General features: G+C 41.8%; 1 protein-coding gene across 10 annotated transcripts in view; it reads right to left on the bottom strand.

The window, feature by feature from the left end:
* The window catches only part of RYR2 (ryanodine receptor 2), a 383,349-nt gene that overhangs the window by 101,481 nt on the left and 263,668 nt on the right, over window positions 1-18,200 (bottom strand). For all 10 annotated transcript variants that reach the window (XM_066617218.1, XM_066617226.1, XM_066617235.1 and 7 more), the window contains 6 exons: window positions 17,082-17,197; window positions 15,248-15,312; window positions 14,317-14,438; window positions 7,481-7,530; window positions 2,244-2,304; window positions 335-573 (listed from right to left, as the gene is read on the bottom strand). In XM_066617218.1, coding sequence (XP_066473315.1) covers window positions 335-573; window positions 2,244-2,304; window positions 7,481-7,530; window positions 14,317-14,438; window positions 15,248-15,312; window positions 17,082-17,197 — 653 coding nt within the window. The remainder of the gene's footprint in view (window positions 1-334; window positions 574-2,243; window positions 2,305-7,480; window positions 7,531-14,316; window positions 14,439-15,247; window positions 15,313-17,081; window positions 17,198-18,200) is intronic.

Raw genomic sequence — 18,200 nt, 5'->3', positions numbered from 1 at the left:
TATAATTATAACCTCCTATCAAATTCACAACAAGTTTGAATCTAAATACAGTACTATTGCACTCACACATTAACATAGGGCACATAGTTATTCATAAAGCATATGGTGAATAGTGGTGTTGTGTAAACTTTATATAGTGGAGTTATGAATAATAGTAGAGACTAGTTAACATCACAGAAACTAAGGGTGTAATCCTAACTTGCGCCGGCCCAGGAGGGTCACAAATGTACTATATGCAATATATATTGTAGTTTATTGGAAGTCAGAAGGTAGTGATCTCAGACATAAAATAATAAACAGTTTAAATTGTATGGTATGTTGAAATAACACCTACGTATTAGATCTTCTCCAAACTGATGCTGTCCAATATGTTCAAATAGGGAAGATAGCACAGGCAGGAGAGCCACTGTAGTATAATTAATTATTTGTGTCACTCCTTTTGGCTGACTCCTGGTATGTGTAAACTGTCCTTGCTTAAGGTTTTCCATTGTCTTTTCCAGGTCCTCTGCAGCATTATCCAAAAATGTCCTCAAAGCCATCTTAACAGACTCAAGACCAGTCTTCATCACAGTCCTACACATTACATTCACATAAAATGACATTATGTTACAAATTAAAATACACAATTCCTTCGACTCTACTATATATGTAGTAGAGATTCTCTCTATATAAAGTACAAATGTGAAAACAGTCTTAACTGGTCAGAAAAATGTCACAAGAGGGCAGCAGAAATCCACAAAGTAGTGAATCATAGCCTTACTGGGAAAAGCTGTGTGTTGAAATGTATATGGAAGTGCTGCAGATAAAAAGCTAATCTTAACTGCGTGTTTACATTGACAATGGATCATTGCAACATTAGAACTAATAAGGAAGAATAGTGAATTTATTGAAATGCATAATTATTATTAACAGTATTTAGATACCACTTTTCAACTAAAAGTTCACAAAGCAGTTTACAGAGAAAAATCAAATAACTAATGGCCCCCTGTCCCAAAAGGGCTCACAATCTAAAAAGATGCAAAAGAACACCAGCAGACAGCCACTAGAAAAGACATAGTGGAAATGGGAAAGGTGCAAAAGAGAGCGACTAAAATGATTACGGGGCTGGGGCACCTTCCTTATGATGAAAGGCTACGGCGTTTGGACCTCTTTAGCCTAGAAAAGAGGCACCATAGGGGGGACATGATTGAGACATACAAAATTATGCAGGGGATGGACAGAGTGGATAGAGAGATGCTCTTTACACTCTCACATAACACCAGAACCAGGGGACATCTGCTAAAATTGAGTGTTGGGAGAGTTAGAACAGACAAAAGAAAATATTTCTTTACTCAGTGTGTGGTTGGTCTGTGGAACTCCTTGCCACAGGATGTGGTGATGGCATCTGGCCTGGACGCCTTTAAAAGAGGATTGGACAAGTTTCTGGAGGAAAAATCCATTATGGGTTACAAGCCATGATGTGCATGTACAACCTCCTGATTTTAGAAATGGGCTATGTCAGAATGCCAGATGCAAGGGAGGGCACCAGAATGAGGTCTCTTGTTATCTGGTGTGCTCCCTGGGGCATTTGGTGGGCCGCTGTGAGATGGAGGAAGCTGGACTAGATGGGCCTATGGCCTGATCCAGTGGGGCTGTTCTTATGTTCTTATCTTCTTACACTGCTGGAGTGAGGTGGGCTAGTTACCCCCCCCCCCGCTAAAAAGAGGAGTTTATAGTTTATTACAATAAAGTAATGGAATTTTAAACTAATACCATATTAGCAGGGGGCATAATATTTGAGTATATTTGGCCGTGTTAAGAAAGAGGTGGTCAATTATGACGCCTTCACCGTACACAGCTATACTTCTGGTAAATTCCATACACTCAAGTAATATGTGTGCAACTATGCAAACATCTGATTGACCCTGCAACATGGACTAGTTAGTCCTAAGTAAATATTTAGGTCAGGAATTGTAGTTTCTTTCATTCAAGATGGACATTCTTGGAAATTTTAAAGCAAGCATACCAACACTGAGCGTAAGAAATGGCACTAGAGTTCTGAAATATGTGTTCAAAGTTTTTAAAGGGCTTTAGGTGCAGCTGGCTTTCCCTTGGCTGAATTCATTTCTATTGCTTCAAGTTTAGTAACAGATCTCCATTATGAAATAAACAACTGAGCATTCTGTTGCAAATGAGTGTTAGGGCACTATGGACTTTTCTTGGAGCGAGAGCAAGTATTTAATGAACTATATTCAGCATTTTACCTTGCATCCAAAGTCTGCCCCAAGATATGAAGACAATTAACTATTGAGGTTGCATCATTTCCTAAGGAGGAAAAAAACAGATTTTGTATTACACTATTCCTACATTTTTGCTGCTAGTCCTGCTGAATTTACAAGCGGAAAAAATCACATTAGAAGAAAATCCTCTGCATAATTTAAATATTCAAGAGGAACATTTTGGAATATTCTTTCAGTCCTTTTAATAGATGCCAAAAATAGAAACAATGACGCATCACCACAAATGGCTGACGCAGACAAAGCATATTTCATCAAATGTGGCAAATAAATGGTGGTCTTAAGGATACAATAAAATCTTTGTGTCTCTTAAATAGGGGCAACCGTGAAGTCCTACCTAAAACAGAAATTTCAGTCTTCAGTGCATTAGATTTGGAAGTCTATATATCATCTAGACTTGAAAATAGAGTTCCTCCATGATGAATAAAGTAATGAACTTTTCAGGTAAAAACTTCCTTGCAGCACCCACGTTATGACATATACCTTTTTCATTTAAATTGATAACTTGCAGAATGCAAAGGCTGTAAACAATATATGTAGAAGGGACCCACAACAGATGTTCCATCTCCCCAACCCTAATGTCTAATTGGCTCAAGCAGGCTAATTTTCTTTCCTTGTGCTACCCTCCATAGTCTGCTACTATCTCTCTTCAACTGTGACCTCAACATCTCACGGTTCCTGGGGCCTACTGAGCATGCTCAGTCCACATCAGGCAGTTTTCAGATGGTTTTCTATTTTTCTTTTAGTCTACAGCCTGCTTCTATGAAACTACAGAGTATGTAGAAACCACTGTCTGCGGGTGGCCCTGTTTTGCCTGCAAGCTGATAAACATAAAATATCATAAAATATCAATATTTTACGTGTACAGGTGTGCCCCAGAACCCCCTGAGGATAGCTGAATCCACAGATACCGGGGATGCCCCCACACTCCAAAGGTGAGAGACGCTGAGCTTCCCTTACCTCTGGAGGGTCCTTCTAAGCCTTGGAGAGGCGCATGTGTCCACCCATGGCCTCTGTGGGCCTCAGAATTGCCATTTAAACAAAAAAAAAAAAGTTGGGTCCAGTTTTATGCAAAAACCGGAAGTCACTTCTTAGGAAGGGCTTCCCCAGCCCTCCTAATGCCTTTTAAAGGCATAAAAATGTCACTTCTGGTTTTACAGAAAAACCAGATGTGATATATTTCGGCCTGAACAGTCATTGTGATGCCCACAGAAGCTGCAGGCGGATGTGTCCAATCAGAGAAACAGGGGACATCATTACAGCTGAAAGATAAAACTCACAGGTAGATAGAAGCCAATGGTTTTTGTTTTAACAGCCTGAGAACCTGAGGAAGGAGAAGTCCCTTGCAACATGCAAATGTAAAGAGTTGGTGAGCTCCAAACCCAGGTAAAATCACACAAGGTGTAGGTATAAAAACCGTAAGAATTTTATATTGATTTTAGAGTTGTCTTCTCTAACTGTATTAACAAGCCTCTTTATTATGCCAATAAAGGTTAAATGAATGAATGAACAAACCTCTTTCAAACAGGCCCTTTTCAAAATCTGATGTAAAGCTCCAACAATGCATGCATGACATTCTGCAGTGCTTCAGTGCCATCTGCTGGCGATTAGGGTTATTGAAGTTTAAATTAAAAAACCCCTTTCCTGACAAATTCAATTCTCCTTACTTTTTTTTCCTGTTCATATGGTATTTCCTTTTCTTTTATTAGACTTTTAATAAATCTTTTTAAACATTTTACTCTGAATCAACCTGATTCATAGTATGGGAAGTACAGTGGATTGCCATGTTTCCTCACTCTGCAAGCGCTACTGTGAGATTTTGATAGAGACCCTGGAGGTTCAGTATTGTTCCAGGAGGAGGGTTCTGCTCAGGGAGCCCCTCTGGCTGGCAGCAGTGGATTCAGTCTACCAAGGCTTATCCCTAGTAAGCTGTGTATCCAAACAAAGGAGAGAAGGGAACAGGAAGGGGATGAGTGTGCTAACAACTTGGTGGGGGGATAGTACTGGGTTCTTACAGAAAGTACAAGAGGCCCTTGCTTAAGCATTCGTTCAGCATGGTTGGGCAGTTTCCCTGAGTTTGCTCAGAGTAGCTCAGAGATTGCACAGCTCTCTTGCTTCCAGAAATAGAAGAATTCCTTTGAGCTGCGCCCTATGAACTAGGCTCAGTTCCCTGTAGCCTTAAAAATCAGACTTTGGGAGGCATAATAGGTTTGCTGGTCTGGGCACTGTTTGAGAGACCTTGCTGACCAGAAGGTTAATCCAGCCAGGCTGATTCCTGAACTTTTTCTCTCAGTAGCAGTGCTAGTGACTTATGCTCCATCAAGGGGTTGACAGAATGCCATATGGGGCCCAGTGTCCGGTGTTGCAGCAGCGCTGTTTAGAGGCATTTGCACAGATCTACCTAGGTTGCTATTAGTGTCAAGGACTTGGGCAAAAAGATGCAAAAATACAATGAAAATCAAAACTGCTTCTTCAGCAGTAACAAAAATTAAAATTGAAACAAAACGCATTGCTTCTAGCCAGCTGTAGCTTTAATGGTTGGTTTTTAATAAGTAACAGCCCAATTCAATTCATTGAACACAGCAGGTGAGACAACCGATAAGGTCCAGCAGGTCCACCTGACACCACTGCAGGTACAGCACTTCTCACAATACACATCACAGCCACATCATGTACAAGGTGTGTGCCATCTGGAATGGATACAGGCCCTCATTCCCAAAGTTTACCCAGAGGCGCATCATTTGTTTTTAATTAACAATGAGTCAGAACTGATTAGGACTTCCTCTGTCCTGACCCCAGGACTGGAATCCCCTCAGTCCAAGGGCATATTGAAATAACCAGGAGACAAGATAGAAGGAAAATTCCTTTGGAGCAAGTCAGAGCTTCCCCCAGCCCAAATGACCCTTTAGGAGGACAATGCCAAAGCCAATCCAACACTCTCACTCATTCCTGCTCTTTCCATCTCTTCATTCCAATGACTCTTTTGAGGCCCTGTATAGAAATCAACATCTCCCCCATTTAGTTACAAAGTTAGGCAAGGATTCTTTAAGACAAAACATTCCTCAGTTCGAATGGACAAAGTCAACCTCTAAAAGCGGTTCACTCAGGGCTCAATTCTATCCAACTTACAATGCTGATGCAGCCTCACTGCAGCCCCAAAGTGTATTGGAATTGAGGAAGATCTGGCAAGGAGGTAGGGTGTGGTGTCAGCAGTGGCCCCTTTAAGGGTAAGGCCTGGGCATCCAGCAGAGTGTGCTGTACAGCTGCAGCCACTTGAAGGCAATAGGGCCCTCAGGGATATAAGGAGCACCTGAGACAGGAAAGGTTTGTGGGTAGCAGGAGGAGGAAAGCTTGAGGACAAACTGGATTAATGGCTAATAGGCTGATTGGTGAATGGACTTTGGAGGCTGCTGGAGACACTGGAGTTTGGTGTGTGGCTGCTGTGCACAAGACCTGCTGAGGACCAAGGGGCTGCTGGCAGGAGAGAGGACCTCTGCAGGTTGAACAGGTGAGCTACCCTGGTGGTGGGGTCCAGCAGTACTGCAGAGCAGAACCAGGGTCATTTTTGAGGGAAAAAGGGGAGCTAATTAGCTAAAAGTGGGCATAATTCTCCAGGCGGAGCTTGGACTGGGAATCTGGCAGAACACAAGGTAAGGAAACAAATGTTTCCTTACCTTGAGGAGTTCTCTGTGACTGCCCCCCCCCCCACCTTAAGATGTAGCACATACCCCACTGGAAAGGCCACAGTAGTGCTGGAAAATTGGATAGGATTGGGCTCTTTCTCTCATGCACACACACACCATCAGTGAACTCCAGATTCTTGCTGAACCGATACCTGAACCTTTCAGAAAATAGCAGCTAGCCTGAATATCAGTTTCCCCTCAGAGGTGCTCAAGGTTTTGACCAAGGCTCTGCCACTGTTTAAACCTCTCTTCTTCAGTCAGATCATTGACTGAGTTTGCTATCATGCATGGAACAGGATATCCTCAGGATACACCAACACAAAACACAATTTCTGCAAGTGTTTTGCACTAAAAAAGATCCTTAGGATCCAACTGTTTGAAAAAACTTCAAAATATCACACCCAAAATTTCAAAAAATTTTGATAATTAAGTCATAACTGTGCTAGACTTCAAATCATATAGTATCTCAAAACAAACTACTTCAGAAACAACACTGTGTTGCTTGGGGGTTTAGACTGCTGAAATTCAGTAAGTAACACTGTATATAGTTATGTTATACCAAAATAGCAGTCACAGTTTAGGTAAGTACATCTATTTCAGCTGTCATCTTCACAAAATTATACTCACATGGTTTACCAAGGACTATGAGAATCCAAAATATGGCACTCAGTATATTCACAGTACTTCTCAACAAACTATTTCAAATGTATGCTTCTGAAATGGTCATGATCCAGACTGAAATTACTCTTCAGCTATATAAATGTTCATGGAGGTTAACAGTTTCACTCATCCATTAGAGAAATAAAATAGTTCCCCAACAGCTTGAAAAAGTCACAAAAGGGTTCTGGAATCATTCACACTGCACACAGACCATCTTGCATATTGTGGGAATGGTCCTGCAGACCCATGCTATAAGTCTATATGGAATTTAGATGCAGTCTAGATGTAGTGGGGCCTCATGCAAGTTTCCATGTGCAGAAAGCAGAGCAGTGAATCTGCTCATTTTTCCAGCACGCAGCACAACCCCAGAGGGAACTGCAGAAATGTAACATTCCCATTGTATACAGGATTACTGCACAAATGCAATATCCTCACAGTGTACAGGTTACTGGACTGTACTGAACAGCCATGATACATAAATGCATGGGGCTTCCACTACCTGCTACTGTCATGGCACTTCACAGTCAGAAAAAGGAAAGGACTACAATAATTCAAAATATGATTTTGAATAAATTCAAAATACCTCTCATTAAAATATTGTTGTGGCTAACACATATGCATGACTTTAATAAGGCAACTGCTTTCAACAAACAATACAAAGTTAGGATTGTTACTGAACTTTTAGGTTACAATAGAAAAATCACTGTGATTGACTAGCCTAAGGGATTATTAGTGGTTGACAAACATCATGCTCTTGGCCATGCAGTCATGCAACATGCAACAAAGCAGCACAGAAGTTGCAAATAATGGCAAAGAAAATCAAGGGATGCTCACACAAGTATTTGTCAAGGGTCTCCTTACCAAACAGTGAAATCCTATGCCTGACAAGAACTCCAAGTTTGCAGAAAAGGCTGAAGACAAAGGGAAAATAAGAGAAGGGGAAAGGAAATAAAGAAGAAAGAAAAATAACAGCTGATATATGAGCAGGAAAAAGCAACATGATGTTTTGCAGAAAGAATCAACTCTGAGCAGAATGTAAGACTGAGAGTACTAAAAAAAATTTCCAAGAGCATCTCTTTAACAAACATAGTTAAATAAAAACAGATTATAATTAAAGAAACAGAAAAAATTGACAATTTAGCTAATTATTATAAAAGCATTCTATATGAAACCCTGTCAAGAAACAGCCACTGAAACTTTGGGAAGTAAAATACAGTCAGTAGGCTAGTTTAAAAACATCAGTACAATTTTAGAAACAAGAAAAAGAATTTTGACTGTGTTAGTACAACATTTGATGGTGGTAATGCAAATTATTGTTTTATGTGTATATAGTCATGTTCAGAATGCCTTTTTTTAAAAAGAGGAAAATATTTTTTTATTTAGAACATGACTAACACTGACCAGAATCCAACAGTTAGATGTGCTTGTACCTGTCAATTTCAATGGGCTTAAATGCAGCACCTCACTGTGCTGGATTATGGCCAATGAAATCATAATACGCTAAAAAACTCATAGGAAGTAATTTTGTACTTCCTATGTTTTCAAATAACTGTACTGCTCATGAAAGGTGCTTGGCTGAGAGATGGAAAATGTGAATGAGAGAAGACAATGCAACACATCTAGACGAATTGGTTATTCTTCATGAAAAATTCAGTTCTTGGCAACAATAAGAAGTTTTTGCAATGTTATAACATCAATTAGTGCTACCCCCTAAAAATACTCAAAACAGTTTATGAAATCTCCATTTTTTCCTGACTCTTCACCCCAACAATAATTGAATTCTAAAAACAGTAGTCACCATTAGAGGCAGCATATAGGATCGGGAAGAAAGTAAGACTGTTGCCATTGAGCAGCGAATGAAACTGAACCATTGCTGGCAAGCAAAGGTAGCAAGGGTGGCAGGAGTCTGGGCAAAAGCAAAGGAAGGCAACATTTTTCCAGGGCCCAGTTGCCTGGGGCAGACAGGCCTGGGCTGAAAGGCTATTACCATTAGGAAAAAAACTGAGGCTAAATTGCTTGAGAATATTTTTGCATACAGGCGTCCCCCCGTATCCACAGGGGTTCTGTTCTGGAACCTCCACAAGTAAGTGAAACCATGGGAAGGAGGTCTGGTCTAGGGGGTAGAGCCTCCATTAACCCGAAGATAACATCAGCAGGTTGCCAGTTCAAGGACACTGGCAGCTCCCTGAACAGCTGAGAATGGCGAGACCTTGAAGCAGCTGACAAGCCCAGCTAAGTGATTCCACCTGCTCTCGGTATGAGCAAGAAGCATCTTGGCTGTCCTCCATGTGAGAGATGGAGCTGCTTATAAGCCTGCGTGGGAAAACTGGAGGCCAGAAGTGAGACCAAACCAGGAAGATCCATTCTGAAATGTTGTTGGTTTTTGAAAGAGAGAACCTCTATGATTGTAAAAATCCCCTTGAGGGATTTAGAAATGCCTGCCTATGTAAACTGCCTTGAATAAAGTCAGAGGAGTAATCCGATGACCAGAAAAGCGGTATATAAATGCCTAGTTGTTATTATTACTATATGGGCAAACGACATCCCCTCACCCTGCAGAGGTGAGCTCCCCTCACCACCGGAGGGTCATTTGAGCCTAGCAGAGGTTGTGCAGGTCCGTCTGGGCCTCTACTAGGTTCAGACTGAGCTGCAGAGGTAAAAAAAAAATCACTTCCAGTTTTTTCAAAACACCAGAAGTGACATTTTTAATGCCTTATAAGGCATTAAACTGCAATTACTGCAGAAACTGCAATTAGTGTGGAAACTGCAATTAGTGCAGAATGTGGTGGCCTGACTGGTTACAGGGGCCAGACGTTATGACTCAGCTGGACCACTGCTACACTGGTTACCCATCCATTTCCGGTTCCAATTCAAGGTACTAGTTCTAACCTTTAAGGCCCTTCATGACCTGGGTCCAGGCTAGCTGAAAGATCGTCTCCTTTCATACATTCCAGCGCACCCTCAGCTGAAGGGGCTCTGAGTTTCTGGAGGAAAAATCCATTATGGGGTACAAGCCATGATGTGTATGCGCAACCTCCTGATTTTAGGAATGGGTTAAGTCAGAATGCCAGATGTAGGGGAGAGCACCAGGACGAGGTCTCTTGTTATCTGGTGTGCTCCCTGGGGCATTTGGTGGGCCGCTGTGAGATACAGGAAGCTGGACTAGATGGGCCTATGGCCTGATCCAGTGGGGCTGTTCTTATGTTCTTATGTTCTACAAGTGCCGCCTTTGTCCCAGATGAGAGGGGTAGCAGATTGGGGGCAAGTCTTCTCTGTGGTGGCATCACAGATGTGGAAGTCCCTTCCAGGAGAACTGAGAACTGCTCCCTCTCTCATGGGTTTTTGGCGAGGGCTCAGAACATACCTGTTTCATCAGGCATTTGGTTACCAAGTGTATATTTCCTCTCTGTGCCTCTGTCATATTGCTGTGTCTTGACAGCCTCCTGGGACTTATCTGTTCACCACTGGCTGAGTTTTTTTCCCTTAAATTTTGCTGTTTTGATATTTTTTTACCATGTAATGTTAAAATTAGTGTTTTACTACCTTGTTTGATGTTTTTACTTGTGATACTCTGTACTTGATTTTGAAGTTTTGAAAGATGCCTTGAGCATTTCCTTCAGCATGGGAAAGGCAGGGTATACACTTTTTAAAATAAAATATAACTATAAATAAAATTAGGAGGCCCAGAGAAGCCAGGATTTAGTGAATCTGCAGATATGAAATCCATGGCTACAGGGGCCCCCTCTACTTATTTCTCTGTACATTCAGATCTTGTGAGATCTTCTGGAGCTAACTGGATGCAGTGTCAGGGGTTGCCAATGCTGATTAAAGCTATTCCTTGAGATAATCTTTTCAGCGTATTCTTAGGCATTCCTGGAGGCCCTACTAAAACACCAGGTGGCTACTGTTTTCAGTAGCCACCTAGAGACTCATGCTGATTCCTACAGCCTCCAGGCCAATCCTAGAGGGCTGGCAACCCTAACCACTCTTGAGTAGATTAAGTAGCATTTTGAACTGCAAGTTCAGTTCTTATTCTAGAACAGGAAATGACCCAATCCTACCTAGGCTTTGTGCTGATGGAACTTGCAACAATACTGATGGCAGGCAAGCTGGGGCTGCCAACAATCTCAGGAGCCCCTGCTAGAGCAGGTAAGTCAGTGGAGAGGGCTTTTGGAGTGAGGGCTTGAGAGCCTAATCCTATCCAACTTTCCAGCACTGATGCAGCTGCAATGCAGCCCTGACGTAAGAGAACAAATGTTCCCATACCTTGAGGAGGCCCCTGTGACTGCCTCCCCACCACAGGATGCAGTGCATGCCCCATTGACATGGCTGCACCAGCACTAGAAAATTAGATAGGATTGGGCCCTGAGTCAGACCAGGGGAATGTTGAGGGTGGGAGGTGGGCAGAAATCGGTGACAGCAGCACCAATATCCTATGGCCTCAGCACAAGCTCGACACACACTCCTTGTCAGGTTTTTGGCATCCCAGGTTTGAGATTGTTATTAGCCAGGATGTGGCAGGAGGTCCTGATAGCTGGGCCTGGTGTGAAGCAATCAGCAAAGTAGCACAGCTGATGCAATCAACTGCACCTGTTGCAGGAGGAAGTCATGTGACTTGGGGAGAGATTAGTGCTGAGTCACGTGGGCTATGGAGGAATGGTGCAATGCACCACTGGACAGCCAATCAGAGTGGGTCACGAGACTGTCGTGTGACTATGAGGTTGCCCTACTCTGATTGGCTGGCCCCGGTATATATGGGGGCAAGCACAGACTCCAGGTGTGGGTTGTTGTGGTGGAGTTTCTGCTGCTGGTTTTTGTACTGCCTTATGGTGACTGACCTGCTGTATCCCTGATTTCTGAACCGTATGACTACTTTTCTGTCTGCTCCTTTCACCAATACATGCTTCTGCAACAAACAAGCCTGTCTGCTGCTTTGTTTGGGATCGCCTGCTTCTTTTGCTATCTCCCTACACTCCTGTGCCACTCTGCTATTGGGAAAGCAAGGGTTATCTTCCCCTGCTGACCTGACACTCTTGGACCAATTTAATCCAGTTAAAGAATAGGAAAAAGATGCAAGTGAAGATGTGTCCCTTGGGGACAAGGCAGCAGCAGTAAAAACATGTTTTATGTACCTTTTTTTGCTGCCTGGTCTCTGGCCCATAGTATGTAGCAGATGCTGTATCAGCACTGCTCCATGCTCTGAGACAGCCCAGGATAAGTTTGGCTTGTGAGAAGTATAATTTGCAAGACAGAGGTAAACCTCCCTGTGTAATATGCTTTCTTAAGAACTACAAGTTCCAAAATCCCTTAGTCCTGTTGACATCTCCTGTGCACAGGAACAAACAGGGTGTACCAACAGGAGGGAGGAACAAGATCAAGATAGCCAGGAACATCCCAGAACAGCATGACCCAGTTCTGCTGAGGGGTTTTATAGGACTCAGAACATATGCAAGCAAATGAATTAGACCACCGCACTAAACTGACACTAGATCCAAGGAATAGGGAACAGTATTTCAAGAGTTTCTCAGCCCAGTTCTATCAAAGTCCTCCCCCCCCCCCCATGCAGCCACAACACCAGAGCACCTTGCATTCCACAGGGAACAGTCTCATAAGTCTGGGTAAGGGAACATTTGTTCTCTTGCCCAGGGATAAACCAAGGTGTTTGTGCTGTCCCTGCCCCAAGACATAATGGAATTGAAATGACACATTACCTTTGCTATCACTCAAGTGGACCAGGCAACGCTGGTGCCAGTATTTGCTATATTGGATCTCAGGATAGACCAGAGATTCCCAAACGGGGGCACTGTGACACCATAGCCAGGGAAACCCTGTCTCTACCCTTTTAAGGGGTGGTGCAATGGCAAAGGCAGTGACACAATCTCCTTTGTCATGCCAATGCCAGAGACAAAAGGGTTTTGTGTTTTGTTTTTTTTACTTAACCCTGGCATGGCAGCACCAGCCTTCTGGGGAATGCAGGAAACCCATGGATACCTCTTCAGCACTCCCCAAGCCTTAAAATAGCTAAAAAAAAAAAAAGGGATAGCAACCTACTTCCGGTTTTGTGTTTGCAAAGAGGAAGTATGTCACAATAGCTATTTTTAGTTATCCATCGGCTTCAGGAACCCTTCAGAGGAGTCCATGGGATCCCTTCACCCTCAGAAGGACAGTGCTACCTGGAATAAGTAAAAAAAATAAAAATAAACCTTTTTGTTTCTGGTAGCAGCATGATCGTGACGATCACGTTGCTGAGTTTGCCCCTTCCCTTCAAGCACTAACAGCAGTCCCCAAACTCCCAGAACAAGAGAACTCCCAGAAAGTTAGGGAACAGCAGTTAGTGCCTGAAGGGGAGGGGCAAAGGCAGCAACATGCCGTGATCATGCCGCTGCCAGAGACAAAAAGGTTTTAATTTTTTAACTTATTCCAGGTAGTGCCGTCCTTCTGAGAGTGCAGGGAGCCCCTGGACTCCTCTGAAGGGCTCCCAGAGAGTTTGGGAACAGCTGGGATAGACATTTGCTGTGTCATGGACACATTCAGCATTTGTAAGGTCTATAAAAAACTTTGAACATTTATCTTTTCTTTTTGTTACAATGTAATGGTACACTAAAATCCCAGAGACCATTATGACTTACCCTGCTATAATCTAATGTCTATCAGCTGTAGAAAGATGTTAGCAAATAGCTTTGAAATTACCAATACCTTTCAAATTAAAAATCTGATCAAGACCTGTGAGTAATAATTCAAATATTTCTTCTTATATTCTTTCAGTTACAAATCCAATTATCTTGGTTACCTATATGTTTAGGAAACACAAACATAACTCTCCATCATTGGAAGTCTTTAAACAGTAACTGGATAGCTATCTATTAGGAATGTTGGTTGTGGACAGCCTGTACTAGGAGGTTGGACTGGATGACCTTGTAGGTCCTTCCACAAGCAGGAAAGGACCTACAGTTCATGATTCCATAAAGAGCTATATATGTCCCTACACAATCACAACATGACAATTTAAAAAAATTATCTTTTCACATACTAAAGAAACGTTACTGCTAAAAAGCCTAACTTGCATTTTTTCTAGATGTTTAATATTGCTGAACTAAAATAATCCTATAAGGCAAAAAAAAAAGTTTAAATACATTTTTTTTACTTGAGATGCACTATTTCACAGCCTCAGTGTGAACAAGACCTTGTGAGTTTTATCTTTTTATTTTTAAACTATGTAAATGTGTTCAGAGAAAAAGTGGATGTAAGTTCAGGATCAAATTTCTTCTGTCATATGACTGATATTATGATCTTCCTCTGATTAGAATAATAATGGTTGACCTTCATAAGATCAACAAGAAATGGCTTTTCTCTGTCTTTCCCTACCAAGCGCTGACTCTATCCAATAGTAAACCAACATTGTAAAAGGTATGGAAAGATACAGAACATTCCTTAAAACTTCTGGTCTCCCTTTTGCTCATATATTTTGGGTTCAAAGTACTATGTGTTATGCTGCCTGGTATGGTAGCCAGTTACTGATGATCATCAACACAGAAGTGAAGCACATTCCAAGTAGTCTTCCAGTTATGGCAAGAACATGATTCAGGGAGCTTATTAACTGAGATAAACATATTGTGTGAATTTTCCCCTTCCGACTTCACTCTGCATGTAAATCTGCCTATCTTTCATAATAAGCTAATCAGTTATTATCTTTTTACCTTGTTACCATTTCTTTTTCCTTGTTCGAGGCATGCCCCCCACTGCTGAGAGGCCTGCTTGCTGCAGAAAGGAAATACAGGCGATGGTTTTTGAAATACTGATCAATTAAAGGAAGTACAACCTGGAATAAATCATGAGAGAAAAAAATGAGCAGTAATTATCCCAAAGACTCCTGTTCATAATTCAGTTCATGACTTGTGCATTCAAATTCTCTCGATGTATTTCTCACTATAGAGTGATTTTTCAAAATTCAGGCCACAATCCTGACCTCCTGAATAAACACGCAGATAAGTGCCCTGGTCCTGAGCAACAATGACAGAAAGGAGAGACCAGACCAGACATTGAGGGTTCTCAACTGTGCAGTGGTTTCTACAAGTAATACTAATATTTAATATTTGAATGTGCTTTCAAATGTGCAAAGCACTTATGGTGTATTACCTTGTTGTACTTCTAGAAGGCAAGTATCATTATATTTATCTTGCATATGAGAAGAGGGTTAAAAAAGAGAGAGAATGGCTTGCCTACAGCCACCCAGGGAGTTTATGGCAGAGATTTGAACTGGGAATTCCCTGATTGGTAACTTGGCCTGTAGCCATTATGCCATCCCAGCTTTTATCACTACCCCACCCCCTTCACCATTGTTATCCTGTGGCAGACTCTGGGATTGCACAATTCTGTCCCTACCCCTGCTTGAGTGATGCCAGACTGACACTGAGTCCATGTTTTGCTGCTGGGATTATCAGATTCTATTCCCAGTCACAGCTACAAAGTATAGGAACTTAGGGAGTTGAACTTAGGGGCTATTGTGCCTATAGCATTCCCATGACTGGCCTGATTGCTTAACTATCATTAACAGATAATCAGTCTTAGTAGCTTGGAATATAATACAAGTACATTTGAAAGTTGCAGGAAAATAGGCATATACTTTACTTTAGCAAAGAACTTGATTTCTTGCTCATAAGGAAATTGTTCTCCTTTGCCTCTGCTGCCACCATCTGTGTGAAAAAAGAAAAATGCTAAAGATTCAATTTGAATATGTTACAGACAATATGAACACTTTTGTACTACCTATAGTTACTTAACGGAATCTCTCTCATATGCATTCTGTGCTGCAAACTTTAATATATGTATAGAGAGCTATACTAACCCCAGTAAGGTTCTCTGTTTAAGAGGTCATCCATTACAACATACTACGCTAAACTTTGTTTGAGAAGTATTAAAATTAATAAGAAAAATTTATATTCATTTCTCCACAACCACTCTCTACATCACCACCCAACTCGATTATATTAAAACTCTATTCAATTAAAACTGTATTATAAAAGCAACAATCTGTCCTAAAAGAAATGTACTAAAAACTAAAAATTTTCACCATGTTATTTAATAAAAGTTGAAAATCCTCATACAAATTGTATTGAAAACAAATTTTAAAAAACAGTTTTCCAAAATTTCAGAAGCATATAGTGAAGGCCAACAATGTTCCTAAGTTTTGGGGGAAAGGGGTAAGGATGACATTCCTCAGAATTAAAGTTTTGAGATTCCAGATTATTCCATTGCTATCTTCAGGCAAACTATAATTTGACCATTTTCATCTTGGAAAATACTTGGAATTTTCCCCTACTCATTGGACAAAATGGCATTTGCTTGTGGTGTTTGTTTTATCTTTAGTAGGGATAAAGCAACTATCCCTGTTCACCCCAGCACAGTATCTTTTCTTGCAGTTTTGTGGTGGTGTTTCTTCTGCATTTTTTAGACTGTGAACACTATAGGGAAATGGAACCATTCATTTAGCTATATAAGGGCACAATCCTGAGGCAACCATATGCCGGCCCAGGAGGGTCGCAAACGTGCCATCGAGAGGAAGCCGGGGCGGCTCTCAGAGGTGCACCGGCCTGCGGAGGCTGACACAAGCCTCTGCACCGGCTTCCTTTGCTTGACTTGCATTGGCCCAGCTGGGCTGACCCAAGGCTCTGGGGTGGGTAGGAGGAAGATAGGAGGGAGGTGTTCCTGGACGGGGGAGGGTGGGCGGTAAGCGGCCCCAGGGGTGGACAGGTGGGGAGGGGATCTGGCAGTTATTTTTTATTATTTTTATTTTATTAATTTTTTATTTATTTTATTAATTTTATTAAGTTATGATGGATCCCAACCCCTATTCCTGTGGAGATCAGAGCAGCTTCAAGCTGCTCCAATTTCCTTGGACTTGTGCCACCTCAGGAGGTGGTGCAAGTCTGAGGAGACCCATAGGGGCAAGAGCGCATTACCCAGGGGTAAGGGGAAAAGTTTCCCTTGCCTCTGGCTGAGCTGCCTTGGGTCCCTATCCTGTGCTGGATACAGTGCAAGCCTCTTGGCTTGCCTGTTCCAGTGCAGGGTACGATTGTGCCCTAAATTGTTTTGTGAACTTTTCTTATGTAGCTCACCACAAGATACACTGCAACAGAGCAAGCCACCAGAACTTGAGTGAAAATGCTAAACATTTTTCCTCACTGGAAGGCTGACATGGAAGACACAGCTTTACCAGGACTTCCATAATAACCAGGCATCCACAGAGAAGGCCCTACCCCTTGTTGTCACCACTTTGGCTTCTGCCAAAGGTGGCACATATAGATGGCCACCTCAAATGGTTCATATAGAAGGTGGCTCCTCAGATATCCAGAATATATATAATAAACCTTTTTAACGTTAGTCCCTTAAGACAATCCAGATAAAAACATCCTGAAAGATCATTTTATAACATAATATGATATACATATTTATAACTGCTCACCAAATTCCAGAATATACTGATGGGCTTCATCTACGTATCTTATCAGCTGCTGAAGAAAACTGTAAGCAAACCGTTTCTCGATGGAAGGTGTGTCTAACTCTAGGTCCTTTAGACCCCTGGAATAAAATTTCACACAAAATGAGACATAACCACTCTCAAATAATGCAAAACTAGCTTTGACCCTATCTATTCAATACAGCAGCAAATGTGTTCTATAGATTGATTTTATTTCCTGTTATGATTCTGTCCATTCAGCTTTGTAACCTTGTGGCTTGCTTAAGATACAGGTTGAGTCTCATTATTTGCTTGGGTTCCCTTCCCAGAACTCATGCAGATTGCAAAAATCACTATAGCAAGTCAATTTAAAAAACAAAGCCCTTTTGCTCAGGTGATTTAAAAACAGCCTTGCTGACCTTTGTGATGTTAAGATAGAGCCATTAAGATAACAATCCAACAGTTAGTCTCTCTCCAAGCCCTTAGAAAAGATTATCTTTCTTTCAAGTGTTCAGGGGGAATGGAGGGGGTCTCTTGGAGAGAGAATGATTGATGGATTGTCAGCTGGTTGCCTTCTCTCTAACTATTGTAAAGGACTGTTCTCCTTTAATTTAAAGGGCCCTTCTCATCATGTTGAGATAAAAATCTCTAGAACACTAAGAAAAGCATTTTAAAGGGGGTTCATTTTTCCCCTTCTCCAGGGATCAACACATTCCTTCTCATTTGCAGTGGCCATTCATGTTGAGTCAAATCTGTGTATAAAAAATCCATGTAGGTTGGACCTGTATATAGTAATGCCCAGCTGCTATGTTTACAAGCCTGGTATGACCCTTGGACTCCCCTCTCCCTCCTTATTCTCGTCTTGGTTTGCAGTAAATCATACTTGCTGTTTCATCCCAATTGGCAAACTTTGGTCTGCACATGTCCTGCAAGTAGACCAGATGGTTGTAAATCAGAGCTTGATTCTGGTTTGCAATCCTGATTTGTAGAGTAAGCACAAACCATAGTTTCCCCATTCAGATGTAATGATAAGCTGTGGTTCATCACAAACCAGGAAGGCAGAGAAACACAGTGCATTGAGGAAGAGGAGGAGGAAGCATGCAAGTCCAAAGCTCCTTCAGGTTT

Source organism: Tiliqua scincoides, chromosome 1 (genome assembly GCF_035046505.1).
Source record: "Tiliqua scincoides isolate rTilSci1 chromosome 1, rTilSci1.hap2, whole genome shotgun sequence".
In the NCBI taxonomy this organism is placed as follows: domain Eukaryota; kingdom Metazoa; phylum Chordata; class Lepidosauria; order Squamata; family Scincidae; genus Tiliqua; species Tiliqua scincoides.
Note: the sequence above shows the minus strand (reverse complement) of the source record. Positions and strands in the feature narration are given on the sequence as shown.